The following is a 23,543-nucleotide window of genomic DNA, read 5'->3' as shown; positions in this document are numbered from 1 at the left end:
TTTTGTATTATTACTAGTTCTATTAATTCCAAATTATGACAAGCTGAATTCATTATCTTTTGTTTACTCAGGATTTTAGAATAGATGCGATTATTTTTTTCATCTAAACATTTTGTCTGCAATAGCCTACAATTAAACATTTGTTTGCTACACAAGTCTAATGTGTTGAAACAATGTTGGGATCTTCAGCCTATGTCTGTAGGTCTTGCACTTGTTTTGTTATTGTCCACATAACTGCTGGATTTCAAATGTGGTTTTAAGGTTATAGTGTTAAGTATTTTTTTTTTGAAAAAAATGCAATGCGCAGTCAGTGCTTCAGTTAAAACGCTATTTTTCTTTATGTGAAAGCGTATTTTCCACTAAATAAACAACTTGAAAAAAAACAAGTGAATGGTTTACTTCCCGCTATTTACGGGCACCCATGTTGAAGGATTATTGTATGTAAATAGTTGCAATGTGATGCTGATGCTATGCACGTGGCCAAACACAGCAAAGAGCATCGCGTTCTGGTGTTGGGCAAAAATCGCTCGTGTCTGCGAATCGGCTGTTTTGAATAGTTCACTTCAAAGAGCACGTTCGAAAAGCAGGTGATTCTTATAAAAGGTGATATTTTTTAATGTCACCGAGGTTCCTTATATTTCGGCGTGCTCTAGTCTATAAAGTTCCTCAGCCCGTCAATGTAGGCTTGTTTATTGTGGTTTATTTTTGCCACTTCTATTTCGTTTCGCTAAAATATTGTTTATTGCAATTCGACAAAAAAAGTAATAGTTTTCTCTTTATTTACCAAGTTCATTGATTACATTGATAATTGCAAACATTTTTGTATTACAAGTTTCAAATGAGGCATAATTGTAATAATACTAAAATGTTGTAGGCTATAGCTACAATCAAGAAATTTATATGAACAAATTCCTCTGTGAAAAACTTCAGGATATAGACCAGAATAAATATGTAAAGGTCGGTGTGTGTAAGTGCCATTGAAGTGGAGATTTATGTTTCAGACTCATTTTGAGAAAACGGGCTTTAAAAATAGGTATTATATGTTGACAAATAGATAAAGCGCTATTTAAAAAAAAAACACTTTATGAAAAGTCAAAATCTAATAACTGACAGGTGCATGAAAGAACTATTTTTGCCTGCAGTGTCTAGAATTAAACATAAAGATAGAATTTTAGACCATTATCCATTTGCATAAAATAATGCTAAAAGTCTTCTTCTTATTATTATTTTTGTACATTTAAATAAACTTCTCTTTACTGAAACCAAATTGTATAAATTCTGTGAATAGGACTTGTTCAAAAGAGACCAATCAGTCAGCGAGCTGCTCGAAAACCGCTCGGAACCATGCAGTCCTATTCGTTAATGAATCATTCCAACCAGTTTTGTGAACCGATTCATTGAAAAGGTCCGACTCCAAAGGACGATTCGCTAACGAATCGGATTTTGCTGCTGTGAGTCTACGAGTGCGCTAGTGTGAGAAGGACGAGCAGAGAGATTATAAAACAAAGACCGCGTTTTCCATCTTAAAGATGATGTGAAGATTCGTTTTTGATTTTCATTTCATTATAGATAAATCCATATAGCCTATATATTTTTTCGACAAATCTGATAACAGTACACCGGGATGAGATGAGTTTACTGCACATCAAACTGTCTGACAGCTGTCATGAATAGACTAAGTGAAACGTACAAAGAGCTGCAGGCATGAATACTATAGGAGTTTCATTTTTGGATCCCTTGGATTATTATGAGATTATTCAAAGGATCGGTAGCGGCACTTATGGAGATGTCTTTAAGGTGAGAAAAAACCTTCTTTTTTTTTTTAACTCAGTGGTGATTGTTTAAGCAATGACTAAAAACTTTTCCTACCGGATGACTTACAAAAACTACCATAACGTGTTCTATGACATGTTTGTATTGTATTACTGTACAAGGATTTTATTAGGCTACTTGTCTTTGGATATTATACCATGATAAGTATTGACATCATAGTGCAATTATATTATCTGGAGTAGGCTACCAGTACCATGAATATACTACTGTACCGTGATATGATTATCATTCAACACAAAACAACACAAAATGATGCACACACACACTGACATCTGCGTACTATTTATTTTTATTGTGTCTAAATGTCTTTGTTAGGGCATCTAGGTATTCCTCAACTTCAGCCAGTCTGTTTTTTACAGTCCTGTATAAACAGAAAAGCATAGTTTAAAAAATCATCAGATATAAAGTTTGTGATTCTAGTGTGGAATAGCATATGGTTGGCTTAGAAATTTGACTTGATTGAAGATCAATCTACTGGCACAACCACAACATTTGTGGAATGTTACAAATCTGGACCTTAAAATGTAGGCCTCCCTCTGGTGTGGTAGTGTTATTCTTCAAGATGTTTGCAAGGTGTAAATATGTTGTTGGGTTTCATGTGTATTTTATCTCTTTTATATATGTTTAATGTTGAAATCATGTCACTCTTGTGTAGCAATCCCCAACACAGTCCACTTTATGATAATTCAGTGGGTGAGCCAACAACCCCTACAATGCCCATCTTACAATGCACAAAGAATTCTTTCTAGTGGCCTCTAGCTCTCTCAACTTGAACTCAGAAAGTTCTCGAGATCTAAAAATATTCCATGGTGAGGATTCCCAGCTGCATTCGAACAAAACAGTCTGTTTTGCATTTGATAGACTTGTCAGGTCTGACTATGCCAACATAAAGAATAGCAAGCTTTGGAGATTTCTGGTCAAAGTGTGGACAGATGTCCAACCCAAGCCATTGTTCTTGGGTTGTGACTGAATTATTTCAGGTTGCACAGTTAAACCATTAAGATAACGTTACACTGTCGCTTTAGTCGTGACAGGAAGCTCTCTGGCATGCCAGGAAAAACAACAGGAAGGCAGCTCAGTGACGTTCCAGGTTTTGTCCAGAATGCTCCATTTTTTATGTTTATGACTAGTTGAAGGCAAAATGGAAGTCCAGTGTACTGACAAACTTTTTGGCCTGATCATAAGTATTAAATGAACCACTCTGTATGCATGGATCTTATTTTAATGTGCATGAGTTGGGTATTTAAAAAAAGAGAGTTTCCCCTTAAAATAAAATAAAAATTCGGAATATTTACTCACCCTTAGGCCATCCAAGATGTAGATACATTTGTTTCTTCTTTGGAGCAGATTTAAAGAAATGATATGATTTTATGATTGCATCACTTCCTCACCAATGAATCATCTGCAGTGAAAGTCCAAACAGCTGATGAAAGCATCACAATAATCAATGAGCAATCCACACTAGTCTAGTCCATCAGTTAATGTCTTGTGAAAAGAAAGACTGCATGTTTTTAAGAAACAAATTGAACTATTTCTTTATTCCACAGTTAAATGAGACGGATGAATCCCATGTGGTATAAATGGTTTTATAGTAAATTAATAGAATCACTATATTAGAATGATTTCTGAAGGATCTTGTGACACTGAAGACTTGCTGAAGATTCAGCTTTGCCATTATATGGATAAATTACATTTTAGAATATATTACAGTACTAATATAATTGAAAAATAATTTACAATATTACCGTTTTTACTATATTTTTGATCAAATAATTGCAGCTTTAGTGAGCATAAGAGAGTGGTCTTTCTAAAAATCTTACCAACCCCAAACATTTGAATGACATAGACTTATTAATATAACATTTGTGCACAGTCACAGATGCATATCAGCTTGGCAAGAGATATTAATGGTTTTATTAGTAAATTGATAGAATCCTTCCTAAATAGAATGAGCGATTAACTAATGGTGCAGCATCATACGATCTAGAAAGATGAAGTAAGATCAGGTCCTGGCAGTAGCTATAGAACAAGGTTACAGTGAAGGACACAGCAGGCTGCCGCTGACACTAGGATATTTGTCATTAAGATGCCTGCCAGGAGAGCTGGATCTGTTCCTGGCTTTTATACAGTATCCCGGGCATTTCACTAAAGTAAACATGGCCTTAAAGTCACATTTACCCATCACTATGTTTCATATGTTCATTTACGTATGCTGTAAAATGTTTATTTGAAAACCAAAACAAATGAAAATTAAATGTGTTTTAAACCTAAACCCATCTAAATCACTGTAGCACATTGTCTCTCATCACTATATATAGCCATATGATAAGAGACAATGTTCTGAAATGTATTTGTATTAATAATAATAATAATAATAATAATAAAAATAATTTAAAAAAAAATCACAATTTAAAAATTATTTTCCCAAGTAATATAGGTAGTTATTTTAACTGTAAGTTAAATTACAGCATTTTATTTAGGCTTTTTATTTTTATTTAGGATACAATAAATTAAATGTAAAATCATGGTTTCTAGAACTTTAAGCATAACAATTGTTTATTATATTGATAATAATAAGATTTTTTTTCCTGAACAACAAATCAGTATATTAGAATGATTTCTAAAGGATCTTGTGACACTGAAGAATGGTTGAACATTCAGCTTTATCATTACATTAATAAATTACATTTAAAATCATATTACAGTACTAATATATTTGTTATGATAATTCACAATATTACAGTTTTGTTTTACTATACTTTTGATGAAATAACTGCAGCCTTAGTGAGCATAATAGACTTCTTTAAAAAAATCTGACCAACTCCAAACATTTGGAATGGTATAGACTTATTAATATAAAATGTATGCACAATCACAGATGCATATCAGCTGTTTTACAACTGTTGATATGTAGTTAAACCTAATTATCCATTTTATGATAAATATTGTTGTAAAAGAAACCACATTTTCCAGTTTCATCATGTAATATTATCTATTTTCTTTCAGGCTAGAAACATTAGGAGCTCAGAAATGGCTGCTATCAAAATTGTTAAACTGGATCCAGGTGTGTGAGTAGTTTTAATGGTATAAGTTTTTGACCAGAACACATTTGCATATTGGGATATTTTAATGCTTGAGTGCTGTAGTGAACATACAGTAAACATTTAGAAGGAAATGCTGTTTCTAACTAATCTCTCAAAATCATTTTATTGGATCGATTACATGTATGTAGGCTTTTTATTGTAATGATCTCTATATTTACACATAATTACAGTTCTCAGAAGCCTCACTGCACTACTACTTTAAAAACGATTGGACTGTATTGTGTCACATGAATTGAAGTTATTTTTACATGGCTCTCTGGAATAGTTGTTTCAGATTTGTCAATCGCTGCTTTCTGAAGAAAAAATACTTTAAACATTTTGTTTAGACCATTTTGTCTTCAGTATATTCTGTCTTTGTTGTTCTTTCACTCTTTATTCAGGTGATGATATCACCTCTATCCAGCAGGAGATAACAATGATGAAGGAGTGTAAGCATAAGAACATCGTGGCTTATTATGGCACTTACCACAGGTACGGTAATGTTTGTGCCTTGCCTGGTATTTCTCAAGTATAGTTGCCAGGGCTTAGAAAGGTGCATTCCACAACATGTTTTATGCAAGCAGAGTTACACAATCAGATATGGAGTTCAAATTTTTAATAGCTTTTGTAAATAGCTGCCGAAATGTGTCAGCACATGCTCTAGATGAATTGTGCATTCCCGAATATTATTTCAAAGGCATGCATTCCCACTCACGAGCTTACAAAATGTTTATAAGATTCTTGTAAGGTTTGTATGTTATGGGTTTGTGCATATTGTATGTCTCTTTTGAAAATGCTTTGTGTGCATTGACTCAGAAGTCCAGGCACTGAACTGTTCAACTTTTTCAGGAATACTAAATTGTGGATCTGCATGGAATACTGTGGGGGAGGATCACTGCAGGATATCTACCAAGGTATACAGTAGATAACATTAAAATTCTGTGCAAGAATTTAAGACTATTGAAAATCACAGGGAAGAGTTATTAGGACGCATCTTGAAGGAGTTTGCTGAAAATGTTATTACTCTCAGGCTATCAAATATGTAGAGGAGTTTTATTTCTTCATCAGAACAGATTAGGAGAACTATCATTACATTACTTGCTCACAGATGGGTCCACTCTAGTGAATGGGTGCCGTCAGAATGAGAGTTCAAAGAGCTGATAAAACATCACAATAATCCACAAATCCATAGATGGTCAAAAACAAACTCATAGACATCGTGGATGGCTTGAGGGTGAATACATTTAATGCAAATTGTAATTTTTGGTAAACTATTCCTTTAAACATCTTAAAGTCATAGATTATTAGATATTATTTTTATTCTGGGGTGGGAAAACTGCATTAAAGAAAGGAATATTTTCCCAAAACCATTATACATTTCAGGCTGTTCCTAACAACAGTTCCATCTCACATTTTTGAGGTGTTTTTTTTTCCTTTGAGAGTTTAATGTCTACCTTTAACCACTGCCCCAGTTAAGTGAGAGTTAATATAATATGCCCTTCACAGTAACTGGACCTTTAAAGGAAAAACAGATTGCTTACATCTGCAGGGAAACACTCCAGGTGAGGCTAATTCATCTTTGGTCATCATTTGATGAATTAATCTTTCTCAATGACACATGCCTACATTTTGAGAAGATTTCTGTCCTTGTCTTACCCAGGGTTTGAATCATCTCCATGAGACAGGCAAAATACACAGAGACATCAAGGTGACTGCAGGAGGCTTTTCATGACAATACTGTTTAATTGTTGGGGTCTTTAGGATTTTTTATTGTATTTGAAGAAGTCTCTAGTGCTCAAGATTACATTTATTGATTAAACATCCAGTAAAAACTGTAATATTTTGAATGACTATTAAAATTAAAAATTGTAGTCCTGTGATGGCAAAGGTGAATTTTCTCTTCTAATACAGGGAGCTAATATTCTTCTTACTGATCGTGGAGATGTCAAGCTGGGTAAGTGATTTTATGTCAGACAGACATCTGAAGTTGCACATTTTGGATTATTGAGTCTCTCTCTCTTTCGCTGCTGTAGCTGATTTTGGGGTTGCGGCTGAGATCAGTGCTTCTGTTGCCAAGAGGAAGTCCTTCATAGGAACTCCCTACTGGTGAGCCGTCTGCACAGAGATGTGCCTTTGAGTCCTGCTGAATCACACTGTCTGGATTTTCTTGTAAAGCAATTATCATACTGTCTCTTATGATTAGTACAAAGTACAGATTTACTCACCCTCAAAAAGAGAAATGACCAGGGCTGAATTTTCCAAATGCTTTTGGGAAAAACAAATGATGTGTAAACGATGACAGAATTGTTGGGTGAACTGTACATTCAAATCTATCTGCTTAAAAAAATATATTATCTACTCTATTTTTCAAAAGTGTGGGTTTGGTAAGATTAAAAAAACATTTTTTTAAACGAAATTAGTAGATTTAGGCAAGATACTTTAATTAATCCAAAGTGGCAGTAGTTTTTTAACATAAAAAAGATGCACAATTCTTTTCAACATTGATAGTAATGTTTTTTCTTTAGCAGCACATCAGTATATTAGAATGATTTCTGAAGGATCCCGTGACACTGAAGACTGGAGTAATGACACTGAAAACTTCGCATCACAGGAATAAATTCAGCATAAGACAGTCTTTGAATGCATAAATAAAATCTTAACAACCCCAAACCTTTGAATGGTAGTGTGTGTGTGTGTGTGTGTGTGTGTGTATCTGTATCTGTGATTTGATTATAATTACAGGTTTTTTAATAATACACAACAATATAAAAAGAATGCATGATCCAAACTTTTCCATATGCCCCTTTCATCCTCTCCTTTACTCTCTGGGTAAATCTGAAAGACAATCAGACTGACAGGAGGCTGTGGTGTCTAAAGGAAATGTGTCTTTGTTTTGTTAGGATGGCCCCTGAGGTGGCTGCAGTGGAAAAGAAGGGTGGATATAACCATCTGTGTGATATCTGGGCAGCTGGCATCACCGCCATTGAATTGGCAGAGCTACAGCCACCTATGTTTGACCTTCATCCCATGCGGTCAGAATGACTCATTTAACAGAAATTACCCTGTAACAAAGCACTTTTGAAGTGAGGTTTTATTTTCTGTTGTAGAGCTCTGATGTTGATGTCTAAGAGCAGCTTCCAGCCTCCCAAACTAAAAGACAAGAGCAAATGGTAAGATTCAAAACCCCAGAGAAACAGTTTCTTAGAAATGGGAAAAGAAAAGAAAAGTGCAAGTTTTCCCATTAGTAGCTGACATGATTGGTGAGGGGTTTGTGTCTTTGTCTTCGCAGGTCTTCAGGGTTTCATAGCTTTGTGAAGATGTGTTTGATCAAAAGTCCTCGCAAGAGGCCGACAGCAGAAACTCTTCTCCAGGTGACAGATGAATCAAACTCAGAAATCATAAGTTAATATTAGCTGAAAATCACGTACCCCTATAATAACCCTCCTTGTGTGGTCATAAAAAGTGTTAAAGCTTTAAAGCACAAGGAAACATGTTTTTATGTATGTATTTATTTTTAAATAATGGTTAGAAAGGATGCATTTCATGTATATAACAGATCTAAGTAAAAACTATCATAAAATCTGGATTGGCCGATCAAGAAAAATCTGGGATTGTTTTTTAGGGAAAAATCCTGAGTGGAGCATCCCTACAAGAGAACATTAAATGTACAGTAATGTATTTCTAGAAAAGTTAATAATTTTTGCTACTGTCTCTCTCCGCAGCACCCTTTCGTAACACAGTTACTCACCAGAAAATTGATGATTGAGCTACTGGACATGGCAAGTAATCCAGACCTCCATCATCCACCCAATCTTGAAGAGAATGAAGAGGTGAGAATAAGATACACTTACATTATGTTGCAATGCAATTACTGTAATTATGAGATATCAACTCTATTCTGAGCTATTCATGTACTCAGGCTCAGAAATTACATGTTTTTATGCAAAACGTCTTTTGCAACTTTTACATAATTATAGTAATTTGGACATGACATGAACACAGGGATACCGTCATATTTAATTTCTGACAGGAATGAAAATGAGGCTGTGAGGGTCAAAAGTATAGTATTTTGAATTTATTGCATGGTGGTTCGTACCAATATACAGATTGTTCAGCTGACAAAGCATCTTTTCTTGCAGAAACATTTAGTAGATGAAACTGCATGAAACAGTTTTGAAAGTCAAGTTGTGAAAATCACATGCAGTATGTGCCTTTGTAAAGACTGTATTTCTCACAGACTCGTTTTCATCTGTGTTAAACTCCTCCTGGGAGTTTGTATGCCATCTTATCCGAGCTGTTTAAGAAGTTAATTTAATTTAATTTAATGACAGAACTTCTTAAAAGCATGATTAAGCTTTCAAATGACTTACTTAATATTACTTAAATTATTTCAACTTCATTTAATGTTTTCTGTCATGTCATGTTCAGTTTGTCAAAGTGTTCAGTTTTTTTAGTGCCGATATATGTGTGTGTGTGTAAAAGGCAAACATTACAGCTCCAGATACAATCCAGTCTAAAGGGAAACATATGCCAGTGGAGAGAAGCTTATCAGAAGAACAATGTAAGTTCTTGTTAACATTGTCCCTATTTCCAGTAGAAATTGTACATAACCATTTATGTTCAACATACTATTAACATACTACAATATTCACTATTAATTCCTAATTCTTTATATATCGAGGGGTGAGAACCAGAAGGATGTAAGAGACATTTTGGGTAAATTTGAGATGTACAGTATATACTGTATCAAATGCAAGCTCTTGATGAGCTTTTTCTACTACCAAAAGGACACAAGTGAACTCTTAATAATTTTGGAGTTATTCATATTAAACCAAAAGACTAATATTTTTATATGCTTTATTTATTGTATGTTGTACTGACATATCACAAGAATTACAAATACACATAAAAAATATAATTAAACTTTTATTTGGAATGCTACTTGTGCACAATACACATTTCTCAATATTAAATGGGTTTGGAGGATTATGAAATTTGAATAATATTGTTCTATAAATGTAAGATATTTAAAGTGTACATAAAGTATACTTGCAATAGTCCCACTTTAGCACAATCAAGTATACCTCAGTGTATCTTTAGTTGGACTTCAGCACTACTTTCTTAGCATTAAAGTACATTAAGCACAAAATGACTTGTTTTAATTTAGCAGACTTTAAGTATACCAGTTTAGTAATATGTAAATGTATGTAGTTTACTTATTTCAAATACATTTCTGTATTTTTCTTTTTTTATAGGGAAGTTTTTCATTGGCCATTTTGTTAAGTGGCTGTGATTATTATTTTAGTGAAATCAATCACATTCAATTAATAATCTGATATAAGGACTTTTTATGTGATATCTTATTTTATCACAATAGATAGTTATTTCTTTTAAACTCATTAATGTAATGCTTTGTTCATACTGTCATCAGATCCGCCCATGTTTTTATACGCAAAATGGAATAAAACATTAGTGCCAAAAAGGTGCATGTTTTAAATAACATTTTTTAATAGAATTTCTTAATAAATGTTAAAATAGTGATCAATAAATGTATGATGTGTGTATATCCATAAGTTTGTATATCCATGTGTGTATTAATTTTTATTATAAATGACTGAAATGTGAAACTGTCTGAAATTTTTGTTTTGGTCCTCTTGTAAAGTTGGTGAAAATGCACTTACGCCCTTCTGGTTCTTTTGTCTGTATCAATTGATAACTGTGCCTAATCTCTATTTTTGTGTCCTATATAAAAAAAATTCTTTTCTTTTCTTTTCTTTTCCTTTCCTTTCTTTTCTTTTCTTTTCTTTTCTTTTCTTTTCTTTTCTTTTCTTTTCTTTTCTTTTCTTTTCTTTTCTTTTCTTTTCTGTTTTGACAGACATTATAAATAAATATTTGATAAAACAAGTCTTTTTATTCAGAAATACTATGTGCATCCTACTTTTTCATCATTAAATTGTATTATATACTTTGTTACACTTTACATTATACTATAATAAGTCATTAAATACCTCTGATATGCAATCATGTATTATCTGTAAAAATGAGTAGCAAACACATTTTTGGCTATATCTTTTAAAATGTTTCTTGATTATATTTAGTTTTCAGTTGCTATTTTCATTGCATCGTGTGCATGATTAGAATGTTTAATGTATAGAAGTGTAGCAGAGGAGGTGGTGCTTTAACAAGACTGCTATTGAGCATAGCTTCAGTGATGTCAATAGGCGCACAACTCATAGAGCTGGTACTGTTTAGCACACGTCTATGGCATGTGCTTATCCATCCCCCTCACACACTCACTCGTGTGAATTGGATCCAGTGCTCACATTCGAGGCCAAGCAGAGATTGTGATGCGTGTGTGTGTTATCGTGTGGCAAGTTGATGCCACTCTCACTGAGAAACCATTGTAACCACTCTTGACTGTAAGATTACTGCATTCAAAGGCAGACAAATCAGGCAGACTGACAATGAAAATACTTTAGAGTAGTATGAATGAAGTTCTTGGAGGTCTCATATATATGCAACAACAAGAACATGTTAGAAGGATGTTCTAAACATGTGAAAAAAAATCTGAACAACATGATTACGAAGAAGTACTAACTGGTCTTAAGAAGGGCCAGTTAGTCCTTTCTGATGTCACCCATCCATTGTGCAATGAATTCCAACTGCTTCCTTCTGGTCATAGATTTAAATTCCCTTTGTGCTAATCAAACAGATACAATAATTCCTTAAATCATGTTTTTAAATAATTTATTATAAAAATATAATAATATGGATTCTATTCTGAATATGGATTATATCGTCCAGATTTATGGTTATTTACACTACTATCCAAAAGGGTTCAGTACTGTTTTTCATATAAGAAATTAATAGGCTACTTTTATCCGTCAAACAGTGATATAATTAGTTAATCAAATAAATGTTGTTCTTTTGAACTTTCTATACATCAAAGAATTCTGCAAGATAATGTATTGTGGCTTCCCCCCAAAAAAATTAAGCAGCAGAACTGTTTTTAACATTGATAACTTGCTAAGCACCAAATCATCATACAGTATTATAATGATTTCTGAAGGATCATGTGACACTAAAGGCTGGAGTGATGATTCTGATGATCAGCTTTGCCATCAAAGACATAAATGACATTATAAAACATATATATATATATATATATATATATATATATATATATATATATATATATATATATATATATATATATATATATATATATATATGCAGCCCTTGTGAGCATAAGTGACTGCTTTCAAAAACATGACTGAATACCAAACTTTTGAATGGTAAAAATTGATAAATGAAGGCTATAAGTGTTACCAGGACTATAAGTGACTAAAAGACTTTAAAAACTTTAAGTGTAGTAAAATGTAATATGTGTTTGTTGTTTGTTTTAGTTAACCAGGTCAAGTTTACCCCTCCCAGGAGGAAAGAGACTGAACCCTATCCTGACCTGGTCAGTTTTATTACTCTCTCTTTATGATGTTCTCTATAATGTTATCTATTTAATGGGACAAACAAAACACAAACCGCATTCTTTTACACTTCATAAAATATTCTGTGTCATATTACATGTTTATATATAAAAATAAAAAAAAGTCAAGTATATCAAGTATATTTATGTTCTCAGGGATCGTGTGATGATTGGAGCATATCTGGAGATGAACCAGAGTCACCGTGAGTGCTGATTGATTTAAGTGGACTTATAATTGCACTATAGGTTCACTAGGCACTATAGGTCATTATAACCTTCATAATTATTGCAGGGGTCTTTTGGAAAGTGTGGAGGAGGAGTTACAGCAGAGGTGGGACAAACTTATATTCTTGCGCCATCTTGTGGAGTGAAAAAAAAAGAGTCTATGCCTTGATTATTATATTTTTGTTAGTAGATATCATATGTGTGTGTGTGTGTGTGTGTGTTTGTATTTCTAGTCATAGTCTCTTACTTCTAACATCATTTTCTACTTTCCTTTTTTATTTTATTTTTTACAATTATTTCAATTACAATTTCTTAGTACCTGTTTTTATGCACAATTTAAAACTCACCTGCAGAAATATTATTAATGTGTATAATTAATGTCATTGAACTTCCTTTTACTTTTAGGTGTTTGATAGTAAAAAGACTCTCACAATTTGAGGTATTTGTGAACCTTTTCTTATAATCAATTCATGGTGATATAAAAATGATGTAAGGCTGTAAACAGTTTCTGATGTTTCATAGTGGAGTAAGAGGAAAAGTGAACTGTTTAGCCCACCACCCGTCTCTGCTACGACATCACTTCCTCCCATGAGCTCTTTAGACTCTGATCTGGAGGACAAGGACCTTACACTTCAACCCAGTGCTACTCTTTGCCCTGAAACAGTATCAAGTCCGAAAACAGGTATTGCTATGTGCATATACAAGACACCTAGGAATTTCACCCTACAGAGTTTTCAAAACATTTCTCTCTTTGTATTTTGCCAGTGTTGTTGAGGTGTACAGGCAGTCAGGATGTGCGGCACTGGTGCAGCGACCCTTGTGCTCCTGATGGTAATGACACCCAGAACAAACAGAGGACTCTTACAAGGACTCTCAGCAGAGACACGCCTCTCTCTCCCGAGTGGAGCACCATGAGGAAGAAAACAGAGGACTCTGTGAGTTACACACTGTTGGATGTTACATATAACAGACTTACACTTAACTATTTGTGTATCCCGCACTTTAATGCATCTCAGGTAAATTAATGTCCTTTTGTAAATCACTGTGTCAGGTATAAAGAATTGATTCAAATGCATTCCTTGTACAGATTTTGTGTCTTTTATATATTGGTAGATATCAGCATTAAATTGTTCATTGAAGAAACTACATTAGTCCACCACTTTTAAGTAGTTTTAAATTGATTTAACTGGTTGAAACATTATTAGATCAAATGTTTGGGTGTTACTTCATTACATCTATCACATTATTTTGATAATGATAAATGTTTCAGAACCATGGACAGATCTCAAAAACCTATTATGTTAATACACATTTTTTGTTTTTTTGAGTAACTAAAAGTATTACTGACAGACTAAAAAGAGACATATACAAACTGTTCCTTGTATTTTTAACATTTAATTCATAGAGAGCCGACTCTCATGGACTTCCTCCCACTCCCCAAGTCTATGTAAGTTTAACCACCTAACATCACCTTTTAAAAGTGATAAACCTGGCTATTACTAAATTTGAGTGTTACAGTATGCATATTAATATATAATTAAGGACTAGTTTATCATTAATTCACCTTTGGGAGCAGTATCTATGTATGAGCCTAAGAATTTATCTTAAAACTTACATCTGATGTTTTATATTTATGAAACATTGTATAATTCATGTTGCATAGATGGGAGCCTGTTTTACTAAAGTATTTAACGGATGTCCACTGACAATTCACTGTGCAGAAACATGGGTTTTGCCCAAAACAAGAGGTACAGATTTCCATTCATCACAATGATCCAGAATTGTGATTAAAATAAAATATAATTTAAATATAGATTTAAAAACGTAATACAGAATCAGAGTATTATTGAATTCTGTTTGATTTATCAATCATTCCCTCATAGATCAGTATTTAATTCTGGGTGCGGAGGAGGGTGTTTATATCCTTAACTTAAATGAACTGCATGAAGACACCTTAGAAAAGGTATTTAGTATTTTTACCAAATAACTGTTTGCCATAAAATACAACATGAGAGAGAAACATCTTCTTTTTAATGGCTAATATGTTTTTCACACCTGATCTCCATTGCAGTTGCTTCCACAGAGATGCACTTGGCTTTACGTCATGAATAATGTCTTAATGTCCATCTCTGGTACGTAACATTAGCATAGTCACATGGTTGAAGTCTTAGATGTTGTGATACCAGTAACAGCCAACTGTTTTTAGAGATCATATACTGAATAAATAAATAAACAGTACATATACACCTCAGTGGGCTGTGAACAGCTTATCTATTCTATTCTATTCTATTCTATTCTATTCTATTCTTAGGTAAGTCATCTCATCTCTACTCTCATAGACTGACAGCTCTGTTTGAGCAGCGAGGGCACTTGCAGAGGAAACAGGGTCACTTGTCCCTCGGCACCAACCGCTTCACAGAACGAATTATCCACAGGTCACATAAACACATACACATTTAATAATTCAGCTTATATGTTGTCCATTTGGAACTTAAAATAATCGTTTCACAGGAAGTTTGCTGTGTCTGTGAAGATTGCAGACACCAAGGGATGTCGGAAGTGCAGCGTGGGTGAGGGTCAATTCCTACATCATAATAGATCAATGTTTTTTTAATTTTATCCTGATGAATGTCTTTGCTGACCTTCTGTTATTGATTATGATGGAAAAATACTAAAAGCCATGTTTTCTTGATTTCTTTTCTTCCTCAGCTCGTAACCCATACACAGATAGTACATTCTTATGTGCTGCTGTTCCCTCTGGCCTTGTGCTACTATTGTGGTATGAACCACTGCAGAAATTCATGCATCTCAAGGTAACAGTAACCCTATAAAGCTTACTGTAATATATATGGTACATTATTTCTAAATGCATGTTTTCTGTCGTTAGAGTGATGGTTTATATTTTTGAGCACATTTTTTAGCCTTTTCCACCTTTGGGTTGTGATTATTTTTGTTATAGTATTTCAGGATGAACACTTGCTGTACTGAAGCAACTATGATTTACTTGATTATACTTTTTTTTTAAGAATATATACAAAAAGAATTCCAAATATTATACACCAGAGCAGACGTTTGAGGTACTTGTCCATCTCTCATTCAGTCATCGAGTTTGATTATATGTTTTGCCCTCCACAATAAAAATTATGATAAAACAAAATATTTTAAGCATTTAAATATCATCTAAGACATATTATTGGGAGATATAGAGTGGCAACTGATATTTATATAAAGTCTGCTAAAATGATCTCATTGATTTACATTGAAAGCATCAGAATTTCATCTTACTTTCTGGCCATAGAAATATGAGCAGCTGCACCAAATTGCATATTTTTGCTCTATTTGGTGTTTTTTCCCCCTCCTTTATTATAAGCACCATACTCTGCTGTGACACACCATATGAGACAAAAAAAGTCTGATGTATCAAATATGATACTCATGTCGACTTTATGTTGATGTTGAATTTACAGTTAATAATGTATGGCAATTTTATTTACAAGTAAATGATTTATTGCTACAAAATAAACTATTTTGTTCTTTCACTAATAAGAGTCGAACACATGTAGTCGTCCTCTGATTACATTTCTCCTTTCTTATCATCTTCCCATTGAAGCACATTGCAGTGCCCCTGCCGGACCCATTGCCCATCTTTGAGCTGCTGGTGTTAATGACAGATGAGCTTCCTCAGCTCTGTGTGGGCGTCCAGGAAAGCCTCCAACAGCAAAATGAACGACAGCTAAAGTTTGACATCATCCACCTGAACGGCACACCAAGCCCTCAGCCAGGTAAGTGATTGAGTGGCTGCTGGCCTTGCATGAATTTAGGGCTGAAGCATTTCACAGCAAACATCACATTTGAACACATTCCTATAAATTCAACAGATTATTCCCTTTCAGTACAGAAAATAGGAAAAATATACAACTTTTGTTTGGGCTTACATTTTGAGAAAATGTGTGTTCTTTGTGCCTTTCTTTAGACAGTGAGACAGTAAGAGCTGTACAAGTGACACAACTGGACAGAGACACGGTTTTAATTGCACTGGAAAGTATGTATGATTTATATGTATAAATAATCCATGAATCAGCTTCTAACGCATGCACTGATACTTACATTATAAACGAATTCTCACTGTCATCTTCTAGAAATGGTGAAGATTGTCAATATGCAGGGTGTCCCCAGCGAGGAGTTAGCATCTAAACTGGAGTTTGACTTCCCAATCGAGACTTTAGGTACAAATCTGACATGATAGGAAAACATAGTATCTGTTCACAATGAAATGATACAAGTGGCATAAGTTTTCATGTGCTGTTTTTCAACAGTTTGTTTAGAAGAAAGTGTTTTAGCTTTCTGGAAACATGGGCTTAAAGGACTTAGTCTGCACAACTGTGAGGTAAAGAGTTATGATGTTTTGTGTATTTTAATAATATAATAATAAAATAATTTTAATAAAGACATATTTCATTAAAAAATACGTAACGTAGAAGCTTTATACAGTGTGTGTCATTGTAAACATTGCAAGACTATGTATCAGTACATATTGTCATCATTTATTTATTTAATATTTTTATTTTAAAAAGTCATCCTCGTGTGTCCTTGTAGGTAACACAAGAAATCACAGACGAAAGCCGAGTGTTCAAAGTTTTAGGCACGCACAGGTATTGACTCTCTTCCACCTCTTCTCATTGTTTTCTTTTTAACTTGAATTAAAAACTGAATTTAATTCTTCTTATTGTTTTTTCCCCCTCCAATCTTGGTTTACAGAGACATTGTTTTGCAAAGCACCCCAACTGAAAACCCTTCAGCCACTAGCAATTTATACATTTTAACAGGTCACCAGAGCAGCTACTGAGGAAAGTCAGAGGACAGAACCTGTAAATAACATGCATGACAACAAGAGAGAGAGAGAGAGAGAGAGAGAGAGAGAGAGAGAGAGAGAGAGAGTTTCAGAGCTGTGCATCTGCCCTGTGCATGTGTGCACACTGTCCTTCAGTCGGTCTCACTGGTACACATTGTGAGGGGACAGAAAGGAATCCCCAAAGCCTTGTTCTTTTTTAATGTGTTTTTGTCTTTGTTGTCAATAAAATTTCATTTGAAATAATATGGATTAAACAAATGAATTTACAGTATATTAAAAAAAAGATCATGTGATAATTTTGTAATGGAAGGATTGTGATGATTACTAATAAACTGTTACAGTAAAACCAAACTGTACTAGACGTCTTAATCATTTCCTGATTTTATTTTTAGTAAAGAGAAGGCAAATAACAGAGGAGTTTGTATAGGTTTTTTAGGACTGTGTGGAAATAAGCCACATTTTTGTGTTATTACAGATCAGTTGAGTGATTAATTTGTTATTAATTTGTTATCACTAGCTGTATTAATCCTCAAGAGGGAGCTAAAACTTACTGCTTTACAGTAGATAAATATTGTAACATAATGTAAATAACAGAAATGTATGTTATAGCATGTTTTTATTAAATACATTTTATTATGTAGATAAGGGTCTAGGGTAAGGATGTAACAGAGAAAAGTAATCATAAATTTGTCTGGAGTGAGTGAGTACCAGTCCCCTGCCCAACACAAAGACACGTTAAAATTTAATATTTTATTTACAAGATTTCCAAAATGACAAAGTAAAAAAGACTTGGGGTGAGGGGTGGAGTGTTGGGAAGGCGAAAACAACAATCGATATATGACCTTGCGAGTGATCACCTTTCTCTCCTCTGCACCTTTTGATCTGACATTAAAATGATTATACAAGTGTCATGTGCAACATTTACATTGCAAAATGAGATGGCGGACTGAAAAGATCTACAACTTGTGAGTTGATTTGATTTGAATTAATCTATTTAAATGATGTTATTGTTATTAAGTAGTACAACAAATACTTTCTGTACTCTGAAGAAAAGTACATTTCAGGGCAGTTTGGGGAACGAGGCCTGCAGCAACCAGCAACTGCCATTGAGATGAACTGGAATGCTATTGTATATTTGGTATTGACCTAAAAAGGTTTTATTTTTCTTTTCAATTTTTTTTCCAGTTCTAAATAAAGCAGCACTACCAGGGATTGCAGGCAAATTCTTCAGAATGGGTCAGGGAATGGTGTCTGTAAAGAACTTTTGCCTCCATATGCAAAAGCAGATTTGATCCTCACACTGGGAACAACTCAACTACCAATCCAATGCAAATTCACAAATTTTTAAGATCAAGTTTAATGATATTCAACTAAAAAAAAAAAAAAAAAAAAAAAAATGCAAATACATTTTGTCTGTATAGTAAAAACAGTAATTGTGTTTACTGATGAAAAAGACTTCGGTATGAGCAAATGCAAACACACTGACCACAAGTTAGTCATGAGGAAAAAAAATAACCTTACTGTATAGTTCATAATAGTGACTGTCCCTTTTCACGTACCACAACATGTTATACCCCCAAATTACCTTCCTTAACCAAAAATATATTTTTATGTGCTGCTGACACATAATCATGTAGAAAATGTCATGATCCTGCCCTCGTGTCCTTGATTTTCCTAGTCTTGAGGCAGGATCATGACAGACCCTTGTTTTGTGTACAAGCGCATGGCCTTGTCTTTGGGCCATGTGCTTGTGTTGTCTCGTTCCCTTGCCCCGCCCCCCTTGTTATCCTAGTCGTGTCGTGATTGCCCTATCTGTGTCACCTGTCGTGTCTTAATTGTTCCCCCTATTTAGATCTCCTAGTGTGCTCTGTCTTGCGTCGGTTCATTGTGTTACTTACGTGTTTCTCAGATGTGTTCCACACTTGTGACTGTGACTGTGATTGTATCCTGTATACCGTGAGTGTTTGTTTATAGTTAGTGTTTAGTGTCTTTATCTGGTCAGCCCTGTCTTGTTTGGTTATTTAGTCCTTACCCTAGCCCTTGTTTTCCCCCTCGTGGGTTTTTGTTTTCCCTTTTTGTAATAAACCTGTTTGTGTTGTAAATCCTGTCTGCACCTGAGTTCCTCCTTGCCAAAAACCGGACAGAATGAACCGACCACCAAGGAACTCAGCAGACAGGAGGCAATGCTGGATTGCATCAGCCAGCCAGTGAGTTTGTTTTGAGGGCTCTCGCCTTGTGGTGTTCCGGGGGACCAGGGGAGGTCGTTCCGGAGCGAGCGGGCGAGAGGAGGAGCCCCAGAGGTCCCCACCTACCCAGCTGCCAACGGTTCCAGAGGGTCGTATCCTGGCCGTGGCCACTCTGGGGGATAAGGCACATCCCTCACCGAGTCCTGAGGTGCCTCCCACACCCGTCGGTCTCCCCGGGAAGCGAGGGAGACGGTTATCGTGGGAGTCTGCCTCGGAATCGTCAGAGTCAGCCCTGCCAGAGACCGAACTCCCCCAACCCGCCTCTGACCCAGCTGTGGTCTCTGCACCGCGCCCAAGGAGGAAGAGGAGGAAGAGGGGGCCTGCCGGTCCTGTGACCCCGTTTCCTCCCGTGCCAGCAGCGGAGAGCGCTGGCGTGCCCGTGCCAGCAGCGGAGAGCACTGGCGTGCCCGTACCAGCAGCGGTGGGCGTGCCCGTGCCATCAGCGGAGAGCGCTGGCGTGCCCGTGCCAGCAGCGGTGAGCGCTGGCGTGCCCGACCCAGCAGCGGTGAGCTTGCCCGAGCCAGCAGCGGAGAGCGCTGGCGTGCCCGAGCCAGCAGCAGTGAGCGTGCCCGAGCCAGCAGCAGTGAGCGTGTCCGAGTCAGCAGCGGTGAGCGCTAGCGTGCCCGAGCCGGGAAAGAAAGCTGTATGCAAGTCGGCAGTCGTGAGAGCGGAGGAGAGAGCCGCGGCCGACTCTGCAGCAAAGACTCTTGTACAGTCGGTTTCATCTCATAAGGAGATGCCAATTGTCCTAGCTGCTAAAGCATTTTCTGATTATTTGTCCCGTCTTGTCCAAATTTTAGAAATCCCCGTCAGTCCTGTCTTGTCCCCTGACCCTGTCCCCAGAAGTCCCAAATGTCCAGCCGTTGTCTCCCCGTGTCCCGTTGATGTGGCCCCGTGTCCCGTTGATGTGGCCCCGTGTCCCGTTGATGTGGCCCCGTGTCCTGTGGTCCCCCCGTGTCCAGTAGATGTTGTCCCCCCGTGTCCAGTAGATGTTGTCCCCCCGTGTCCAGTAGATGTTGTTTCCCCGTGTCCAGCTGTCGTCTCCCCGCGTCCTGTAAGTCTTGCCCCGCGTCCCGTAAGTGTTGCCCCGCGTCCCTTGTCTGCTCCTGTCATGTCCCCTGTCAGTTGTCCTGAGACCCCTCCCCGCCCCTCACCACCCAGACCTGCCCGTACCCCCGTCGTCAGCCTTCGTCCTGTCCTCCTAAGATTCCTACCCCACCCCCCCGCCCTGGTCTGTCCCCCATGAACTTTGTGGTCCCGCCCCCTCCCCTTCCCTGTTTGTTTTTTTTGTTATGTCACCCTAACCCTGCCATTGTGTTTTCATGTTTGCCTTTGTTATTATTAGTCATGTCTTGTTGGTTTGTGTCTGTGTCCCAGTCTGTCATGTCAGTCATGTCCCGTGTTTGATGTTCCCTTGAGGAGCGTCTGGAAGCCGCTCCTTAAGGGAGGGGTTCTGTCATGATCCTGCCCTCGTGTCCTTGATTTTCCTAGTCTTGAGGCAGGATCATGACAGACCCTTGTTTTGTGTACAAGCGCATGGCCTTGTCTTTGGGCCATGTGCTTGTGTTGTCTCGTTCCCTTGCCCCGCCCCCCTTGTTATCCTAGTCGTGTCGTGATTGCCCTATCTGTGTCACCTGTCGTGTCTTAATTGTTCCCCCTATTTAGATCTCCTAGTGTGCTCTGTCTTGCGTCGGTTCATTGTGTTACTTACGTGTTTCTCAGATGTGTTCCACACTTGTGACTGTGATTGTATCCTGTATACCGTGAGTGTTTGTTTATAGTTAGTGTTTAGTGTCTTTATCTGGTCAGCCCTGTCTTGTTTGGTTATTTAGTCCTTACCCTAGCCCTTGTTTTCCCCCTCGTGGGTTTTTGTTTTCCCTTTTTGTAATAAACCTGTTTGTGTTGTAAATCCTGTCTGCACCTGAGTTCCTCCTTGCCAAAAACCTGACAGAAAACTTCTATGAAATCTGTACATAGATTTGTGGCTATCATTTTGTTATTTGGTTCGCACACTTTAAAACGAAATATTGCAAAACATTTAAGAAGCATTTTGGGTTTGTCACATCTGCCACAGTGTTGAGAGGAAGCGAGGAACATAAAGTTCATCAACATGGGGATTTTAATTAAATCTAGAGAACCAAGAAAACACACATAACTGAGGAGGTTGACATTTACAATACCAGACTCAAACCAGGAAACTATTAAATACACAGGACAAGAGGGACAAAATGAGGAACACCTGAAATCAATGACATAATAAACACCTGGCATTAATTATCCTAATCAGAGAACAGGAACAGGAAGATCAAATAAGAACATAAACATCACATGGAGCAATTCAGACAAGACATCTTCATTATATCTACCCCACAGAACAATTTTATCAAAAAGAGGATTTATGACTCAAAAAATATCTATATTCCTACAATCATAAAAATAATTTTGTATAATGCAAAGCAAGCACCCATAGTTGCATCTTTTACCTGTTTATAAACAACCTACAAAAACATATTGTTCTTAAGTGTCCACTCTATCCACTTAAGTGACCACTACATATACAGTAATGCATTTTATTATATTCTTTCAGGATCACATCACCAAAGCCTGTAGATGGCGCTAGCGAGCATCCAATGTAAAGTCATGTTTTCAAAGAAGAGGAAGAAGTCAAATTGTTCCAGCGTGCTCTGTTGTTGTTGTTGTGTTGCTCTCATGTTGTGTTTATTAATTTGACTACTCAGTTAACTGGGAGGTGACACTGCAGAGTATATTTTTCAAGTGTTTACATGTGTAATCCCTTTGTTAGTTGAATTAATTAGTTACCATACCAATAAATAAATGCTCTGGCACACCTGCAAATGATTTGCTTGTGCGCAGGTAAAGTTACTGCAAATGTGTGGATGAACTAATACTGAAGTTACAGTGGGCTTTATCATGATATCCGAAGGTAATTACTGATTGCTTGTAAATATGAACCCAGCTTTCAGTCATTGATTTAATGATTTTTCTCAAAACTGTTACTCCACCCAAAAATAAAAGTGTTGTCATCAGTATCTTACCCCCATGTTGTTCCAAACCTGTAAAAGCTTTGTTCATCTTCAGAACACAATTTAAAATATTTTGGATGAAAGCCGGGAGGCTTGAGACTGTCCCATAAACTGCCAAGTAAATAACAGTGTCAAGGTCCAGAAAAGTATGAAACACATCGTCAGAATAGTCCATCTGCCATCAGTGATTCAACCGTAACGTTATGAATTGACGAGAATACTTTTTTGTACACAAAGAAAACAAAAACAATGACTTTATTCAACAATTCTTCTCCTCTTTGTCTCTCCAAATCAGAGTAGTGCCATTTTGGTAAATCTGATCTGTACACAGATGGCGTACGCTCCACGCTGCGCCAATGTGTTGTTTGCTTTAAAACGAAAGCATAGATACCTGATAAAAACATATCCTTGCGGCGCAGCAGTAGAGCGTACGTCATTTGCATACAATTTCACTTTTACAGGTTAATAACTTTTATAGCTCATTAATAAATGGTTCACAGGTGTTCACTTGAAAATGAGGTTTGCTTTCACAGGCTAACGTTTATAGATCATTAATAATGGTTCACAGGTGATCACTTTACATTAAGGTTAAATTTTAGATGTTATTAATGGTTATAATTCATTAATAACTGGTTCACAGTTATTCACGTTACATTAGGTGCACTTTCACAGGTTATTAATGTTTATAAATCATGAATAAATGGCTCATTGCATTAAGGTTCACAGGTAACGTTGGAGTTAAAACTTTCAATATTAATATCTCATCAAGTAGTTTTT

The 23,543-nt window shown here is 36.2% G+C and overlaps 1 protein-coding gene across 3 annotated transcripts; it reads left to right on the top strand.

Annotated features, from left to right (window-relative positions):
• The first annotated feature begins 1,434 nt into the window (after positions 1-1,434).
• map4k2 (mitogen-activated protein kinase kinase kinase kinase 2) lies at positions 1,435-17,822 on the top strand. 3 transcript variants are annotated; one of them, XM_026266570.1, is made up of 32 exons: positions 1,435-1,797; positions 4,840-4,897; positions 5,318-5,408; positions 5,766-5,830; positions 6,423-6,478; positions 6,577-6,624; positions 6,828-6,870; positions 6,950-7,022; positions 7,817-7,948; positions 8,024-8,086; positions 8,206-8,287; positions 8,639-8,746; positions 9,399-9,477; positions 12,323-12,381; positions 12,556-12,602; positions 12,692-12,730; positions 13,030-13,063; positions 13,147-13,306; positions 13,390-13,559; positions 14,030-14,071; positions 14,288-14,372; positions 14,508-14,587; positions 14,696-14,756; positions 14,936-15,059; positions 15,136-15,194; positions 15,334-15,437; positions 16,235-16,406; positions 16,598-16,666; positions 16,764-16,850; positions 16,941-17,011; positions 17,221-17,276; positions 17,383-17,822. In XM_026266570.1, exons 1-32 carry the CDS (start codon positions 1,705-1,707, stop codon positions 17,468-17,470), a joined length of 2,598 nt encoding a protein of 865 aa, XP_026122355.1. In that variant the 5' UTR covers positions 1,435-1,704; the 3' UTR covers positions 17,471-17,822. The 3 variants fall into 3 exon arrangements, with proteins under 3 accessions (XP_026122355.1, XP_026122356.1, XP_026122357.1); XM_026266571.1 differs by lacking the exon at positions 14,030-14,071; XM_026266572.1 differs by lacking the exon at positions 4,840-4,897 and having other exon boundaries at positions 1,669-1,797.
• The last annotated feature ends 5,721 nt before the right edge of the window (positions 17,823-23,543 follow it).

Source organism: Carassius auratus, chromosome 7, assembly GCF_003368295.1.
Source record: "Carassius auratus strain Wakin chromosome 7, ASM336829v1, whole genome shotgun sequence".
NCBI lineage: Eukaryota > Metazoa > Chordata > Actinopteri > Cypriniformes > Cyprinidae > Carassius > Carassius auratus.
This window is presented reverse-complemented; position numbering and strand designations above follow the sequence as displayed.

Excerpts from the sequence above, each read along its gene's own strand:
- map4k2 (XM_026266570.1), top strand. The coding sequence starts at position 1,705 with ATGAATACTATAGGAGTTTCATTTTTGGATCCCTTGGATTATTATGAG. Across the intron at positions 1,798-4,839 it reads CTTATGGAGATGTCTTTAAG|GCTAGAAACATTAGGAGCTC; the intron begins GTGAGAAAAAAC and ends ATTTTCTTTCAG. Across the intron at positions 6,479-6,576 it reads TCTGCAGGGAAACACTCCAG|GGTTTGAATCATCTCCATGA; the intron begins GTGAGGCTAATT and ends TGTCTTACCCAG.